Source organism: Schistocerca nitens, chromosome 9 (assembly GCF_023898315.1).
Source record: "Schistocerca nitens isolate TAMUIC-IGC-003100 chromosome 9, iqSchNite1.1, whole genome shotgun sequence".
Taxonomy (NCBI): Eukaryota; Metazoa; Arthropoda; class Insecta; order Orthoptera; family Acrididae; genus Schistocerca; species Schistocerca nitens.
In genome coordinates, this window is record NC_064622.1 from 353,013,763 (window position 1) to 353,030,633 (window position 16,871).

Genomic DNA, 16,871 nt, shown 5'->3' on the forward strand with positions numbered 1-16,871 from the left:
ACAGTGTCGTAATAACATTCATGGGTGGGTATACCGTGTTCAAAGATGTGGAGGTCAGTACCCCAACGCAACACTCTGCCTCCCCACACCATACCACCTGGGCCATCAAAACGATCACATTCGATAACGTTCGTCACTGCGTTATGTACCCTCATATGTTGAGAGACGGTAACACGTAATGTAGCCAGAGCATTCGTGCGTCTTTTCAGTGCTTCACCGGCCCTGAATTCATTTCTATGGACGACAGTGCGCGACCTCATCGACTTGTGCTCGTGGCGGTGCTCTTTGAAGGGGAGGATACTCGGCAAATGGACGGGTCTGCCCGTTCCCCCGACTTAAATCCCATCGGTCTCGCGTAGGATGCGTTTTAGACACTTGTTGTAGCACCTTCATAGAAGACTTCATAACATTCAAATTTATATCCTATGTTAACAAACTTTGTCATTTTCAAAAATTCTTCACTTACTATTGTTAGTCTGCATTTTATATCCTCTTCAGTTTGACCATCATTAGTTATTCTAATGCCCTAACAGCAAAACTCATCTACTACTTCCAGTCTCATTTCCTAAGGAAATTCCGTAAGTATTCGACTACCTTTCATTGCTGTTGTTTAATTTTTCTTAATGTTCATCTTCTAACCTCTTTCCATGGAAGTATCTATGTTCTTGAACCGTTCTTTCGAATCCGTTGTCATCCCTGAAAGGATTACGTTGTCATCAGTAAACTTTAAACTTGTTATTAGTTTTATCTTTCCACATTTCTCCTTGGTTTCCTTTACATCCTGCTGAATGTACGAGCTGAACACTATCGGGAATAGCCTACAACCCGATCTCCTTCACTTCTCAATTACTGTGTAAGTTGTGTATAATCTTTCGCTCGATGTATATTATCCCTGCTACATTCAGGATTTCTAATACTGTATTCCAATCACCATTGTCAAAAGTCTCCAAATGCTGCAGAAGTAGGTTTGTTTTCCTTCTTTCTTCCAAAGTAATTCCTAGGGCTAGTTTTACCTCGCGCTTTCCTATATTACCCTAACTAACCACTCTGGGGTTTTTTCCAGTTTTCTATATATAATTCGTTTAAATATCCTGCAAGCATGACATATTAAACTGTTTTCTTTGGGACTGAAATTATTACATTCTTCTTGGAGTCTAACGGTATTTTGTCAGTCTTATATGTCTTACACTGCACACCACGTGGAATAGATCTGTCACGGCCGGATTTCAAAGGGATCTAAATAATTCTAAGCGAATTGCAGTGTAGATGACTATGTGATTAGTATAATACTTCAACTTTTTCCACTCGTTAACTAGATCCTTGTAAGAAAGTAATCGAAAATTTACAATTGTGTCCCACACATAGTTGCTACGAAGTCGAAAGCTGTGTCGTAATGATATGTTCTGAGTGCATTATAACTGTCATATGTTCCAGTCACTTCCCCCCTTCAACAGCAGTATGTACTGTCTGAGATTGTTATCAGTTTCAGCCATTTTCGAGTTTGCGTACGCGAGTCTCTTAATGAGAACTAGTGACCACCCAACTTCTAATTCTTTATAGAACTCCCACGTTTAAAACATGTTCAATGTTTATGAGAACATATATCCCGAATTATGTGTTGCACAGTGATATTATTCTGAAAGTAAATTCAGTGCTATATGTACACTCCTGGAAATTGAAATAAGAACACCGTGAATTCATTGTCCCAGGAAGGGGAAACTTTATTGACACATTCCTGGGGTCAGATACATCACATGATCACACTGACAGAACCACAGGCACATAGACACAGGCAACAGAGCATGCACAATGTCGGCACTAGTACAGTGTATATCCACCTTTCGCAGCAATGCAGGCTGCTATTCTCCCATGGAGACGATCGTAGAGATGCTGGATGTAGTCCTGTGGAACGGCTTGCCATGCCATTTCCACCTGGCGCCTCAGTTGGACCAGCGTTCGTGCTGGACGTGCAGACCGCGTGAGACGACGCTTCATCCAGTCCCAAACATGCTCAATGGGGGACAGATCCGGAGATCTTGCTGGCCAGGGTAGTTGACTTACACCTTCTAGAGCACGTTGGGTGGCACGGGATACATGCGGACGTGCATTGTCCTGTTGGAACAGCAAGTTCCCTTGCCGGTCTAGGAATGGTAGAACGATGGGTTCGATGACGGTTTGGATGTACCGTGCACTATTCAGTGTCCCCTTGACGATCACCAGTGGTGTACGGCCAGTGTAGGAGATTGCTCCCCACACCATGATGCCGGGTGTTGGCCCTGTGTGCCTCGGTCGTATGCAGTCCTGATTGTGGCGCTCACCTGCACAGCGCCAAACACGCATACGACCATCATTGGCACCAAGGCAGAAGCGACTCTCATCGCTGAAGACGACACGTCTCCATTCGTCCCTCCATTCACGCCTGTCACGACACCACTGGAGGCGGGCTGCACGATGTTGGGGCGTGGTCGGAAGACGGCCTAACGGTGTGCAGGACCGTAGCCCAGCTTCATGGAGATGGTTGCGAATCGTCCTCACCGATACCCCAGGAGCAACAGTGTCCCTAATTTGCTGGGAAGTGGCGGTGCGGTCCCCTACGCCACTGCGTAGGATCCTACGGTCTTGGCGTGCATCCGTGCGTCGCTGCGGTCCGGTCCCAGGTCGACGGGCACGTGCACCTTCCGCCGACCACTGGCGACAACATCGATGTACTGTGGAGACCTCACGCCCCACGTGTTGAGAAATTCTGCGGTACGTCCACCCGGCCTCCCGCATGCCCACTATACGCCCTCGCTCAAAGTCCGTCAACTGCACATACGGTTCACGTCCACGCTGTCGCGGCATGCTACCAGTGTTAAAGACTGCGATGGAGCTCCGTATGCCACGGCAAACTGGCTGACACTGACGACGGCGGTGCACAAATGCTGCGCAGCTAGCGCCATTCGACGGCCAACACCGCGGTTCCTGGTGTGTCTGCTGTGCCGTGCGTGTGATCATTGCTTGTACAGCCCTCTCGGCAGTGTCCGGAGCAAGTATGGTGGGTCTGACACACCAGTGTCAATGTGTTCTTTTTTCCATTTCCAGGAGTGTAGACACTGCCAAGAAAGTGTATCGCGAATAGAGTTAGGAGCAAATAAGTAATAAAGAAAAATATCATACCTGATGCTGAAGTACTATTGTGTGAACAGCTAGAATATAGTAAACTATTTTGCTTTCATTATTTTAGAGAGGGTGTCAGCGAGAAAATTTTTAGAAATTCTTTGAAATAATGTGCAAAGTTTGTTGGAAGTCGCAAAGTGCTGTTGTTCCATACGGTCTGGGTAATTTGCCTCCTGTCAGTTATACTGCTGCAAGACATGTACAAAGTTTCTAACTTTAATACTTGCCTTAACGTGTTAAACCTTTAAGATTACAGACTTTATCTTTAATTCTAGGCCACTATCTCAGAACCCGGATCTCTGTACCACTTGCATGTTGCTTATCCAGAGGAAACAAACATTTGGTATCAATATCTCGCATAATTATGGTCCACAGTTAAGAATTTAAAATGTTATCATAATGTACTCATTAACACACACAGTCTTATCTTAAAAGTTTAACACAACAAAACTATGTGTCTTTCTTGAGGCAGCTTAATAGATGGCGTGCAAATACCTGGACTTCATTCATCCACTGTTTCAGAATGAGAGCACCTAGTGACTTCCAACAAACTTTACACGTAATTTAAAACCTTTACAAAACTTTCTGTCGCTCCCCACAAAATGATGAAAGGAAAGAAGTTTATCGCTTACTACATTTTCGCTGCTGATATACGCTGAAGCGCCAGAGAAACTGGTGTAGCTATGCGTATTCAAATACAGACTTACGTAAACAGGCAGAATACGGCGCTGCGGTCGGCAACACCTACATAAGACAACCACTGTCTGGCTCATTGTTAGATTAGTTACTGCTGCTACAATGGCAGATTACGAAGATTAAATGAGTTTGAACGTGGTGTTATAGTTGGCACACGAGCGATGGGACACAGCGTCTCCGAGGCAGCGATGAACTGCTGATTTTCCCTTACGACAATTTCACGAGCGTACCGTGAATATCAGGAATCCGGTAAAACATCAAATCTCCGACATCACTGCGGCCGGAAAAACGTCCTGCAAGAGCAAGACCATCGACGACTGAAGAGAATCATTCAACGTGACAGAAGTGCAACCCTTCCCCAAATTGACGCAGATTTCAATGCTGGGCCATCGACAAGAGTCAGCATGCGTACCATCATCCATATGGGCTTTCGGAGCCGAAGGCCCACTCGTGTACACTTGGTGACTGAATGACACAAAGCTTTACACTTCGCCTGCGTTTGTCAACACAGACGTTTGACTGTTGATGATTGGTCGGACGAGTCTCGTTTCAAACTGTATCGAGCGGATGGATGTGTACAGGTATGGAGGCAACCTCATGAATCCATGGACCCTGCATGTCAGCAGGGGACTGTTCAAGCGATGGAGGCTCTGTAATGGTGTGGGGCGTGTGCATTTGGAGTGGTATGAGACCCCTGATACGTCTAGGTACGACACTGACAAGTGACAAGTACATAAGCATCCTGGACAATTCCAGCAGGACAGTGCGACACCCCACACCTCTAGAGCTGCTACAGAGTGGCTCCTGGAACACTCTTCTGAGTTTAGACACTTCCGCCGCCAACCAAACTCCCCAGACACGAACATTATTGAGCGTATCTGGGATGCCTTGCAACGTGCTGTTCAGAAGAGATCTCGACCCCCTAGTACTCACGGATTTACGGATAGCCCTGTAGCATTGATGGTGTCTGTTCCCTCCAGCACTGCTTCAGACATTTGCCGAGTGCATGCCACGTCGTGCTGACGCAATTTTGCGTGCTCGCTGGGGCCCTACACGATATTCGGCAGGTGTAGCAGTTTCTTTTATATTGATTTCGAATATCTGTTCTACAATATGGAGTGTATATAGCGCAATAAAAATCGACAATAACTAAAAAACGACACTAAATTTGTTATTCTTTAATCTCCTAAGGATTCTGGGAAAACATTTCTATTTAACACCTAAAGACCTGTCTTTTTGCAGAAAACTATTGTTCGCTACGCTTTTAGCCATATCAGTGAATGTGGAACCTAGGAAACTTACATGGAATGTAATACCTACATTATTTAACGTACCAAATAAGCCACCACACCAGTAGCTTAAGGGAAAACCACACAGGTATGATAATAATACGTCATCAAAAGTAATAAAACTGTTTCCCAACACAGAAGAACACAACTGCACACTTGTTGCTAAAACTAAGCCACAACCGGCAAGAATCTTCAGCACATTCGCATTTGAAGCAAAAGTAATTACACTTGCAAAAATATTCGTGTATTAGGAAATCGAGTGAAGTGTAAAAATGGGCGAATCATTAGACTCCCAAAAATTTTTAGATAACAAGAAAAGTATCTATGATAAAAACAGCAAACAACAGAAATATATTCTTCTCATGCATGAAATACGTGTTTATATTCTCTTGCTTTCAGTGGAGTAAGATGAAAATATATACGTATTCGAAAGTATTTCTGCGTGAATAAGTTGTCACTTATGTCACTGAATCACTGTGATTTGGTTGTTTTTATATTTATTTCAAGGTAATCCTGTCTCTTGGTAATTTACTAACGCACGGAACGCAAAAATATAACAACTATCTCGTTTATTAAACAGAAAATAATTAAGAGCACACATTATACTCCCGACACATATGACTCTTTGCTTTCCCACCGCTTGGAGCGCTAGTGTCGCTACAGCTATCAAACGGTAAAAACTTATGCGTCAGAGAGTGTCGCGTGACTGTATGTATTTGGACTGGGTTTGGAATGAGTCAGCAATCGATATCGTGAAGGTCAAGATCAGATACAAAAACTGACTGCTAAATTTTCGAAGGTACGGAAGTTTTTGGAACAGATGATGTACAAGTTATTGAAATTTTGTCTCTATCTACATTGAACCTGCAGAAAGTTAATCTGATTGATTCACTGAAGTAATTCAGATTCACTGTCGCGTACCCCTCAGGGAAGAAAGTCTGATACGGTTAGGCTGGATTACCATGCGTAACTGATTACCGGTGTTGTATGGTAAAAAAAAAAATAAACAATAGAAAGAGGGTCACGTGGAGCTACTCGCGGCGGCCGTGACCACGAAACGCAAGAACCGACGTCGATTGACGCACAGTTTGAGAGGAGAGTGATTGAGTCCAGTGAAGGATCACGGTTTCGTCGTCTGGCCAACGAACAACGGCTACAGTGCGCAGTGTCCTGGTGCTACCAGCAGGGCGAGCAACGTCGCGAGTAACGAACCGCAATACGCAGCGTTCGTGTGGTACAGTAGCAGCGCAGCGCTGTTGATAGAGAAATTTGACATACTGGGTAGCAGCAGCCGGGAAGGGCCGCCGGCGACTCGTCGCGTCCTGGCGGTAACTCCCACGCATCACCAGCATCGAGTGACACGTCCTGTTGGGCGCCTTCATCGACCTGACTTCGCTGGCAACGAGTCCTGCGCATCCTAACCAGGTAGTACAAACGAAGGACGCTACAGCTACCGGCGGGCTGCAGTCTGCACCACTAGCCAGCTCTCCATCAGTGGAAACTTACTGGGTGATTGCAGTTCACACTGACAGACAATACAAGTGTACCGTACTGTGTCGGAGAAACAGACTTACATTTGCCGGTGTGGCTTATGGGTTACTATAACCGTATGTGATAATGATAAAAAGATCTGACTTTTAAATTAATAGTAGTCCGGACAGTATAGTGGATATGAAACAATGGCCTTTGTAGGAGAGAGCGATAAACTAGGAACTAGGCACATGAAATGTATTCGCAGTTGCGAATATGGACGACCATCAGCTGCACAATGGAATGACGACAGTAAAAACTTGTGCCTATCCGAGAGTCGAACACGGATTTCCCGCTTATCGCGAGGGGTCGCCTTATTTTTAAAAATATTTTTTAAAACATTAATAAGTATATTTCTTCAACATCATTTTTTTCCAAAGCAGAAATCATATCCCTTTTTTTATTTATTTAGATCGCATAGCATGCCCTCCAGGCGAAAAATAATGATGTGCAATTAGGAGGAGGAGGAGGAGATTAGTGTTTAACGTCCCGTCGACAACGAGGTCATTAGAGACGGAGCGCAAGCTCGGGGTGAGGGAAGGAAGGGGAAGGAAATCGGCCGTGCCCTTTCAAAGGAACCATCCCGGCATTTGCCTGAAGCGATTTTAGGGAAATCACGGAAAACCTAAATCAGGATGGCCGGAGACAGGATTGAACCGTCGTCCTCCCGAATGCGAGTCCAGTGTGCTGTGCAATTAGCATCAATAACAAAACGAAAGTGGAATTAAAAACACCACCGGCCGCGGTGGCCGAGCGGTTCTAGGCGCTTCAGTCCGGAACCGCGAGACTGCTACGGTCGCTGGTTCGAATCCTGACTCGAGCATGGACGTGTGTGATGTCCTTAGGTTAGTTAGGTTTAAGTAGTTCTAAGCTCTAGGGGACCGGTGACCTCAGATGTTAAGTCCCATAGTGCTCAGAGCCATTTGCACATTTTTTTTTTTTAATTTAAACACCCTCCTGGTAAAATAAACAAAATGGCATCCGCGCCCCGCCAACTTGGGGGTTGAAGCACTCCGAATCCTAAGACAATCAGGTAAGTTCGACGTCTTCGCAAAGAATATTCCATTTTGTCGGTACACTGGACCGAGTCCTGGTATTACACACTCACACTGAAATCATCTTCTCATAGCCGGAGCGCCCCAACTGCAGGGGGGGGGGGGGGGGGGGAGTCGAAGAAGGCACGAACCAAAAAGTTGGCAGAGTACTCAAGGTACCTCGGATGGTGCATGAGAAAAGTAAATTGATCTTGCAAGAATGTCCAAAAATCTAGAACACTCTTATCGTCTTAATGGAACAAATAAGAAATCGAGAGACCTTTTATCCAGTTCACCACGTTGGTCTTCGTACGTGGGAAATAAGTCTCATCTGGGAACATAAGTGTCTTCGGTGTAATGGCATGGGGAACCATACGTAGAAGGAGGACAAGCATTTTCTGAATCAGCTGCCATACCTCTGCAGAAGATCCACACGTCGATGTTCATCCGTACCAAGCGTGTGACAACGAGGGCAAAGCGGCGAATCTGCCATGTTAATGGCGTGTACGAAATTGTGTCATGTATTTCCCATTAAGAACCAAAAATGGAAATGAGCGTATGGCATCGTTAGCCGGGAGGCCCCATTCGAGGATGTTCAGCCGCCATGTGCAAGTCTTATTTCATTCGACGCCACATTGGGCGACTTGAGCGCCAATGATGAGGATGAAGTGATGACGAGGATAGCATAAAACCCAGTCCACGAGAGGAGAAAATTCCAACCCAGCCGGGAATCAAACCCGGGCCCCCTTGCATGAGCGCCAAGCACAGCGCCACCCACCTAAGCAGGCGGGCATTAACAACGTGATACCAGGTCGCACGAGCGTAGGTGTCGATGAGGACATAGGTCGATGCGACTATAGGATATCGGCTTTCCACAACATTCCGGGTATGATTTCTCATCATAATGTGATAAATATTACGTGCCATAGGATTCCTGGCGCTGGGCATGGAAGCCATTTGGCTATCCGAGAACGACTCATCCATGACCCAAACGTCCATATTTCGTGAACCACGTGCCACGTGCCCGCATTCCATTACACAACTGATGGTAGTCCATACTCACAATTGCGAATACATTTCATACATTTCCCGGCGGCTGTAGTCGCCACAGTGCCTGTTCCTTCGTACACGCGTGCATGTCCAACGGAACTTTACATCATAATTCGGAATAACACAGGCATTGCAATATCGTAGAAATTAGATAGTACTAATAAATTAATCATTTTAAAGCTCTCGAATGAAGAAATAAATCAGAAATTAGACAGTATTCGAATAGAGATAACCGATTTAAAGACCTGAAATGATGAAACTAATCGTGAAATATAAAACCTGGTTTTAAAGGCAAGTTCTGAACTAACTAGCTTAAGCACTCAGATTTCGAATACGCATTCCAGGGTAGACCATCGCATTCGCGAGTCTAGAGAAGAAAAGTTACAGATGAAACGGGATATTCTTAATTTCACTAAGTTGATTGGGAGTATAAAACACTTGGTTCAGAAGGAAACTGATACAAATATTATTGTTATTCACGAAGAGATCGTGGGTCAAAAAGACCAAATACATAATGAACTGTTAGAATGTATTAAAGACGCTTCTACTGAAGCGGATGGACATGTACTGTGTCCAAACGGGAAGATGACAGTAATCACTAATCGTGTAGAAGAACATAGGGAAATAGAGAAGTGAAAAGGGCAAGTGTCTGAAATCTGTAATGCGTTAAGCGTGATACAAGATAATAATAGCAGAGAGTGTTCATACTGCAGTGAAGATAATGGAACTGAAAAGACATTATTGTTAAGATGGTTAGAACGAACAAAGACATAGGAAGTATCTAAATGGCTTTTGGAAGTTACAGTATCTAGGGTTCATCATACTATGGATAGTGTATTAATGTGGAGAGAAGTGGCGATAAAGCCGTTAAGCATTATTCAAATGGTAGGGTACAATCAAAAAAATGGGAACAAGCGAAAACGGTTTGCTGGTTTTGTAGCAACATAAAGAGGCTAAATCATATTCGCAGAGTGAATGGTGAGAGGAGTTAAGTTTATCTAAGGGTACCTGGATGGCTAACCAGTTGCAGAGTTTCAAAACAGAAGGAGAATTACACCTGTAACATCATCCATGACCACACCGCGGTGCCTACCGCCACACGCAGCCCCCGGCCAGCTTCATATGCGCAGCGCTAGCTTCTTGGATGACACAGACCTGGCCCATGCACGTAGCTGCCTCCGCAGTAACATAGCAATGTCCGACTGCAGTGCCCACATCAAATATCAGTGCAAATGGCACCACGCCAATCATGCTGTGTGCCTCCTCGCGGAGGGCATACGAGGGGCGTTTGAAAAGTCCGTGCTAAGTCCGAGAGATGGCACCACCAGCGCGTATCGAGATCATGTTTAGTTAGTAGCATCTTTGAAAAGAACGCACACCAAGTTTCAGCTATATTGGTCTATTTCTTTGCGTTTGGCATTCGTGTGAAGGAAGGAAATCGAGTGATTGTCAAAAAATGGACGAAAGAGAATTTCGTGTGGTAAGCGTTTTTCTTCCTTCAGGAGGCATCTCAACAACGTTTCATCAGCAACGCCGGTCAGCTGCCGGTTTTATATGAGAAATCGGTTGGAAACTCATTTCAGCACGTTGTAGGTGTCGCCACCGGCGCCAACCTTGTATGAATGCTCTGAAAAGCTAATCATTTCTTCCTGTCGGTTAAATTTCGCATCTGCGGCACGTCATCTTCGTGGTGTAGCAATTTTAATGGCGTGCCTCTGTTATTAGAAGTATGGAGCTGCTTTATTCATGACAATTACTTTAAGGAATTGGGAGGTTTACTTTTTGAGTAGATTACGACAGCATTTCAAATTTTTAAATTCAGTCAATAATTCAATAACGTAAATGAAATTTTTGGTGGCTGTCTAAGCCAACCTAAAAATAAAGCGATCATATCGCATTGTTGGCCGGGAGGCCCCATTTGGGGGAGTTCGGCCGCCGTACCGCAAGTCTTTTTAGGTGGGGCCACATCGGCGACTGGCGAGCCGTGATGACGAGGGACACACAACACCCAGTCCCCTGCCGGGAATCGAACCCGGGACCCCTGCGTGGTAGGCAGTAATGCTACCGCTACGCTTCAGAGGCGGACCTGTAACTGGGGCGTAACGATTTTAGACATTTAGTTACATGAATTGCCTTCACAAAATAAAGTTACCTTTTTTTATTAATAGATTTATATCCTTGATTTACATCGTCCAATACGGAAAATAAGTATTTATTTAAAAAAACACAAAGAAAGCCATTCAACACAGCTGGACTTCAGTTTGAACTCTGGAACGTGCCACGAAGGGCTGGAGAGCGGAAGCGGCACGCTAGACTCCAGTGGCGCCCCTGATCCAGGCCCTGGCGCTGGCCACATTGCCGTAGACGGCGACCGGGCTGAGGCAGCTGGGGTTCCCCCAGGAGACGACGCCCACCTGCGTGCCGGCGTGCACGAGCGCGCTCCCAGAGTCGCCGTGGCAGACGGCGCGGCTGGGGTGGCCGGCGCACAGCATGCTCGCCGTCACCTCGTGGATTTCGCCCAGGCGCGCCTCGCACTCGGACCGCGGCAGCACCTCGAGGTCGGCGCTCTGCAGCTCCTCCGCCGCCCCGCCGTCCCGGGTGGAGCCCCAGCCGGTGGCGGTGACCGGCAGCCCTGCCGGGGGGTCGTAGCCGTCCGCGGGCAAGACCACGGGCTGCACGGTGGGGCCCAGCGGGAAGGGCTCGCAAACCTGCACAACGTAAGCGTCGCACACATAACCCCGCAAATTGCGACGCGACGCGACTGGCACGCGACACGCGCCTGCGCCAGGTCGCGCGGCGTTGTGGTTGTGGCACAGTTTCTCGCGCCGCGCGTCGCGCGTGCCTCGCTAGCACCGTGGGAAATTTGAGGCGGGGAGCGGAAAAGTAGCCCGGCCATATGCTCACATCGGAACGGCGCATATGAGCGGTGGCAGTACTGCCCATACGATAAATTTTGCCTCACTGTGTACTAAATTTTATTGCCTGTGGGTAGTGTTTCGTTTTTCGTCATTTAAACGCTCCAGCTTTCTCCGATAGTAAATTACACTTTTCTGTTATTTACGAGGGCAGTTCAATAAGTAATGCAACACATTTTTTTCTGAAACAGGGGTTGTTTTATTCAGCATTGAAATACACCAGGTTATTCCCCAATCTTTTAGCTACACAACACTATTTTTCAACGTAATCTCCATTCAATGCTACGGCCTTACGCCACCTTGAAATGAGGGCCTGTATGCCTGCACGGTACCATTCCACTGGTCGATGTCGGAGCCAACGTCGTACTGCATCAATAACTTCTTCATCATCCGCGTAGTGCCTCCCACGGATTGCGTCCTTCATTGGGCCAAACATATGGAAATCCGACGGTGCGAGATCGGGGCTGTAGGGTGCATGAGGAAGAACAGTCCAATGAAGTTTTGTGAGCTCCTCTCGGGTGCGAAGACTTGTGTGAGGTCTTGCGTTGTCATGAAGAAGGAGAAGTTCGTTCTGATTTTTGTGCCTACGAACACGCTGAAGTCGTTTCTTCAATTTCTGAAGAGTAGCACAGTACACTTCAGAGTTGATCGTTTGACCATGGGGAAGGACATAATGTACTCATTAACACACACAGTCTTATCTTAAAAGTTTAACGCAATAAAACTATGTGTCTTTCTTGAGGCAGCGTAATAGATGGCGTGCAAATACCTGGACTTCATTCATCCACTGTTTCAGAATGAGAGCACCTAGTGACTTCCAACAAACTTTACACGTAATTTAAAACCTTTACAAAACTTTTCCTTTCTGTCGCTCCCCACAAAATGATGAAAGGAAAGAAGTTTATCGCTTACTACATTTTCGCTGTTGATATACGCTGAAGCGCCAGAGAAACTGGTGTAGCTATGCGTATTCAAATACAGACTTACGTAAACAGGCAGAATACGGCGCTGCGGTCGGCAACACCTATATAAGACAACCACTGTCTGGCTCGTTGTTAGATTAGTTACTGCTGCTACAATGGCAGATTACGAAGATTAAATGAGTTTGAACGTGGTGTTATAGTTGGCACACGAGCGATGGGACACAGCGTCTCCGAGGCTGAATAACCCCTTCAGCGTCCCAGAAGACTGTAACCATGACTTTACCGGCTGAGGGTATGGCTTTAAACTTTTTCTTGGTAGGGGAGTGGGTGTGGCACCACTCCATTGATTGCCGTTTTGTTTCAGGTTCGAAGTGATGAACCCATGTTTCATCGCCTGTAACAATCTTTGACAAGAAATTGTCACCCTCAGCCACATGACGAGCAAGCAATTCTGCACAGTTGGTTCTCCTTTGCTCTTTATGGTGTTCGGTTAGACAACGAGGGACCCAGCGGGAACAAACCTTTGAATATCCCAACTGGTGAACAATTGTGACAGCACTACCAACAGAGATGTCAAGTTGAGCACTGAGTTGTTTGATGGTGATCCGTCGATCATCTCGAACGAGTGTGTTCGCACGCTCCGCCATTGCAGGAGTCACAGCTGTGCACGGCCGGCCCGCACGCGGGAGATCAGACAGTCTTGCTTGACCTTGCGGCGATGATGACACACGCTTTGCCCAACGACTCACCGTGCTTTTGTCCACTGCCAGATCACCGTAGACATTCTGCAAGCGCCTATGAATATCTGAGATGCCCTGGTTTTCCGCCAAAAGAAACTCGATCACTGCCCATTGTTTGCAACGCACATCCGTTACAGACGCCATTTTAACAGCTCCGTACAGCGCTGCCACCTGTCGGAAGTCAATGAAACTATAGGAGACGAAGCGGGAATGTTTGAAAATATTCCACAAGAAATTTCCGGTTTTTTCAACCAAAATTGGCCGAGAAAAAAAATGTGTTACATTACTTATTGAACTGCCCTCGTATATCTGTATAGTTTTGCATTGTTTTTCTTCTGTCAAGAAAAATGCATACTTCAGTAACTGATGAGCCATTGGCCGCTGGAATTGTATCATATGCCTCCGCGATGTTTTTCAGATCGCAAGAAGGGACAGAGGGTAATGAATAAGGAAGCAAGCGATATTATAAAATCATACGATTAAGAATCAAGGCAGGAAAGAAAAACAGGGTTATCTTCTCGCTGCCTAGTATGCTGGCCTATCTGTACGATCTGTTACAAAAATTTAACAATTGCCAAAACGCTCTCCTCCTTGACTGCTATCATTCGCCAAACTTACGTTTCGATGTCTCGAGCGGTTTAGGAGATATGAGAGATGTTGCGAGTATTTCATTCTCGAGGGCGTGAGATCGGAAGTGAGAGCGCTACATGGGATCCATTTTGTCGAGATTGGAGGCAGATAGAGACCTCCTCCCAAGTCTAAAGAAAAATTCAGCATGTTAGCTAGATTTCATACGCAGCAACATATGGTGTAATACGCACGAAATGCAAAATCATATCGACCCCTAATTTTGGTTGCAAACTTTTTGAGTTTTGCTTAGTGTCTTACTAAAATGTGTACCGGGTGATCAAAAAGCCAGCATAAATTTGAAAACTTAATAAACAACGGAATAATGTAGATAGAGAGGTAAAAATTGACACAAATGCTTGGAATGACATGGGGTTTTATTAGAACAAAAAAAAAAAGGAACACCCCATATTGCTAGACGCGTGAAAGATCTCTTGCGCGCGTCGTTTGGTGATGATCGTGTGCTCAGCCGCCACTTTCGTCATGCTTGGCCTCCCAGGTCTCCAGACCTCAGTCCGTGTGATTATTGGCTTTGGGGTTACCTGAAGTCGCAAGTGTGTCGAGATCGACCGACGTCTCTAGGGATGCTGAAAGACAACATCCGACGCCAATGCCTCACCATAACTCCGGACATGCTTTACAGTGCTGTTCACAACATTACTCCTCGACTACAGCTATTGTTGAGGAATGATGGTAGACATATTGAGGATTTCCTGTAAAGAACATAATCTTTGCTTTGTCTTGCTTTGTTATGCTAATTATTGCTATTCTGATCAGATGAAGCGCCATCTATCGGACACTTTTTGAACGTTTGCATTTTTTGGGTTCTACTAAAACCCCACGTCATTCCAAGCATATGTGTCAATTTGTACTTCTCTATCTACATTATTCCGTGATTTATTCAGTTTTCAAATTTATACTGACTTTTTGATCACCCAGTATATCACAATAAGAATGGTCATTAGCGAGGTGATGGGCACTTCACCACGAAGCTGACATATAACGCTACAAGTAAGGCAAAAATCATATATTTTCAGTGAATAGTTTCTGTAAAATCGTTTGAGAAAGATAACAGGTTGCGCGCGCTTCGGTTCTGTCACCGCAGAGCGTCGCCAGTCGGCGCGTGCGAAGTATTGTACACGCCGCAGTATGCGCTGGACCAGCGCGACTCGTGCGGCACGTGCGTGTCGCGCTGTAGTGTCGTGTCACGTCACACGTGCTATACGCGTCTCAATTTGCGCCTAACCTAATCTGGTTGCTGAAAATGAGGGTGAGATTTGCGTTTACTTTTGTCTTTAACCCACCAACTCAGTTACCGTAGCTCTCCCAGCCTTATGTACACAGTGATCAAAATCTAGATACGCAATATACACCATTGTGACGGACTGATGTGCCGTTTACTATTTGAAGTGAATACAATAACTGAGCACAGCTGTTTCCCGACTGAATCAAGTCTCACCAACTGCTACATGGTCGCGTATACAAACAGTGATCCAATACTGTCAAATGTTTTTTATTTCAGTCTTCGATCACCATCCTCAGATCTTTTATACACCATGTCCTAAAGTGATTAGGCCATAATGGCAATATTTATATGTTTTGACGATGCCATTATGGCCTGATCACTTTAGGTGTAAAAAAGATCTGAGGATGGTCATTACGGACTGAAAGCGGTCATCGTCTAAAGAATTCATATTGTGATCAAAGACTGAAATAAAAATCATTTGAATGAAGTCTGATAATGACAAAAAACCGTAAGTGCTCATATGCTGTATGAAGGACAAGGTACGAGGCGTGTTTTTTAAGTAAGTACCGTTTTGAAATTAAAAAAAGACGTTCTAAGATATCTCAATAATTTTTACATGAAAGCCTGTACCTTAATCTACGCACCGATGACATTAGTCTGATTCTTCCTAGTTTACGTTGTGTACTGAGTGTTCAAGATGCCTCGGATAATCTTTTGTCCCGCCGACTGTGAAGTACGGGCTGTTATAAGATTTCTTAGTACTAAAAGCCTATAATAGCGATCGATATTCATCGTGAGATTGTGCAGTTTACGGAGAAAACAGGAGTGATGGAATGGTACGAAAGTGGGTGAGAGCACTTAAAGATGGCCGCACAAATGTGCATGTTGACCAACGGAGTGGGCGCCCTTCGCTCGTTAATGAAAGTTTAGTGCAGTAAGTGAACAATGTACATCTATATTTATACTCCGCAAGCCACCCAGCGGTGTGTGGCGGAGGGCACTTTACCTGCCACTGTCATTACCTCTCTTTTCTGTTGCAGTCGCGTATGGTTCGCGGGAAGAACGACTGCCGGAAAGCCTCCGTGCGCGCTCGAATCTCTCTAATTTTACATTCGTGATCTCCTCGGGAGGTATAAGTAGGGGGATGCAATATATTCGATACCTCATCCAGAAACGCACCCTCTCGAAACCTGGACAGCAAGCTACACCGCAATGCAGAGAGCCTCAGCCACTTGAGTTTGCTAAGCATCTCCGTAACGCTATCACGCTTACCAAATAACCCTGTGACGAAACGCGCCACTCTTCTTTGGATCTTCTCTATCTCCTCTGTCAACCCGACCTGGTACGGATCCCACACTGATGAGCAATACTCAAGTGTAGGTCGAACGAGTGTTTTGTAAGCCACCTCCTTTGTTAATGGACTACATTTTCTAAGGACTCTCCCAATGAATCTCAACCTGGCATCCGCCTTAACAACAATTGATTTTATATGATCATTCCACTTAAAATCGTTCCGTATGCATACTCCCAGATATTTTACAGATGCAACTGCTACCAGTGTTTGTTCCGCTATCATATAATCATACAATAAAGTATCCTTCTTTCTATTTATTCGCAATACATTATATTTGTCTATGTTAAGGATCAGTTGCCACTCCCTGCACC

At 45.5% G+C, this 16,871-nt stretch overlaps 2 protein-coding genes across 3 annotated transcripts in view; one reads left to right on the forward strand and one right to left on the reverse strand.

Moving 5' to 3' along the window:
- Positions 1 to 16,871, forward strand: part of LOC126203886 (uncharacterized) — a 158,511-nt gene that overhangs the window by 7,907 nt on the left and 133,733 nt on the right. The window lies entirely within an intron of this gene.
- LOC126203885 (trypsin delta-like) overlaps positions 10,915 to 16,871 on the reverse strand; it is a 44,453-nt gene continuing 38,496 nt past the window's right edge. The window contains exon 2 of the mRNA XM_049938267.1: positions 10,915 to 11,463. Coding sequence (XP_049794224.1) covers positions 11,065 to 11,463 — 399 coding nt within the window. The 3' untranslated portion in view covers positions 10,915 to 11,064. The remainder of the gene's footprint in view (positions 11,464 to 16,871) is intronic.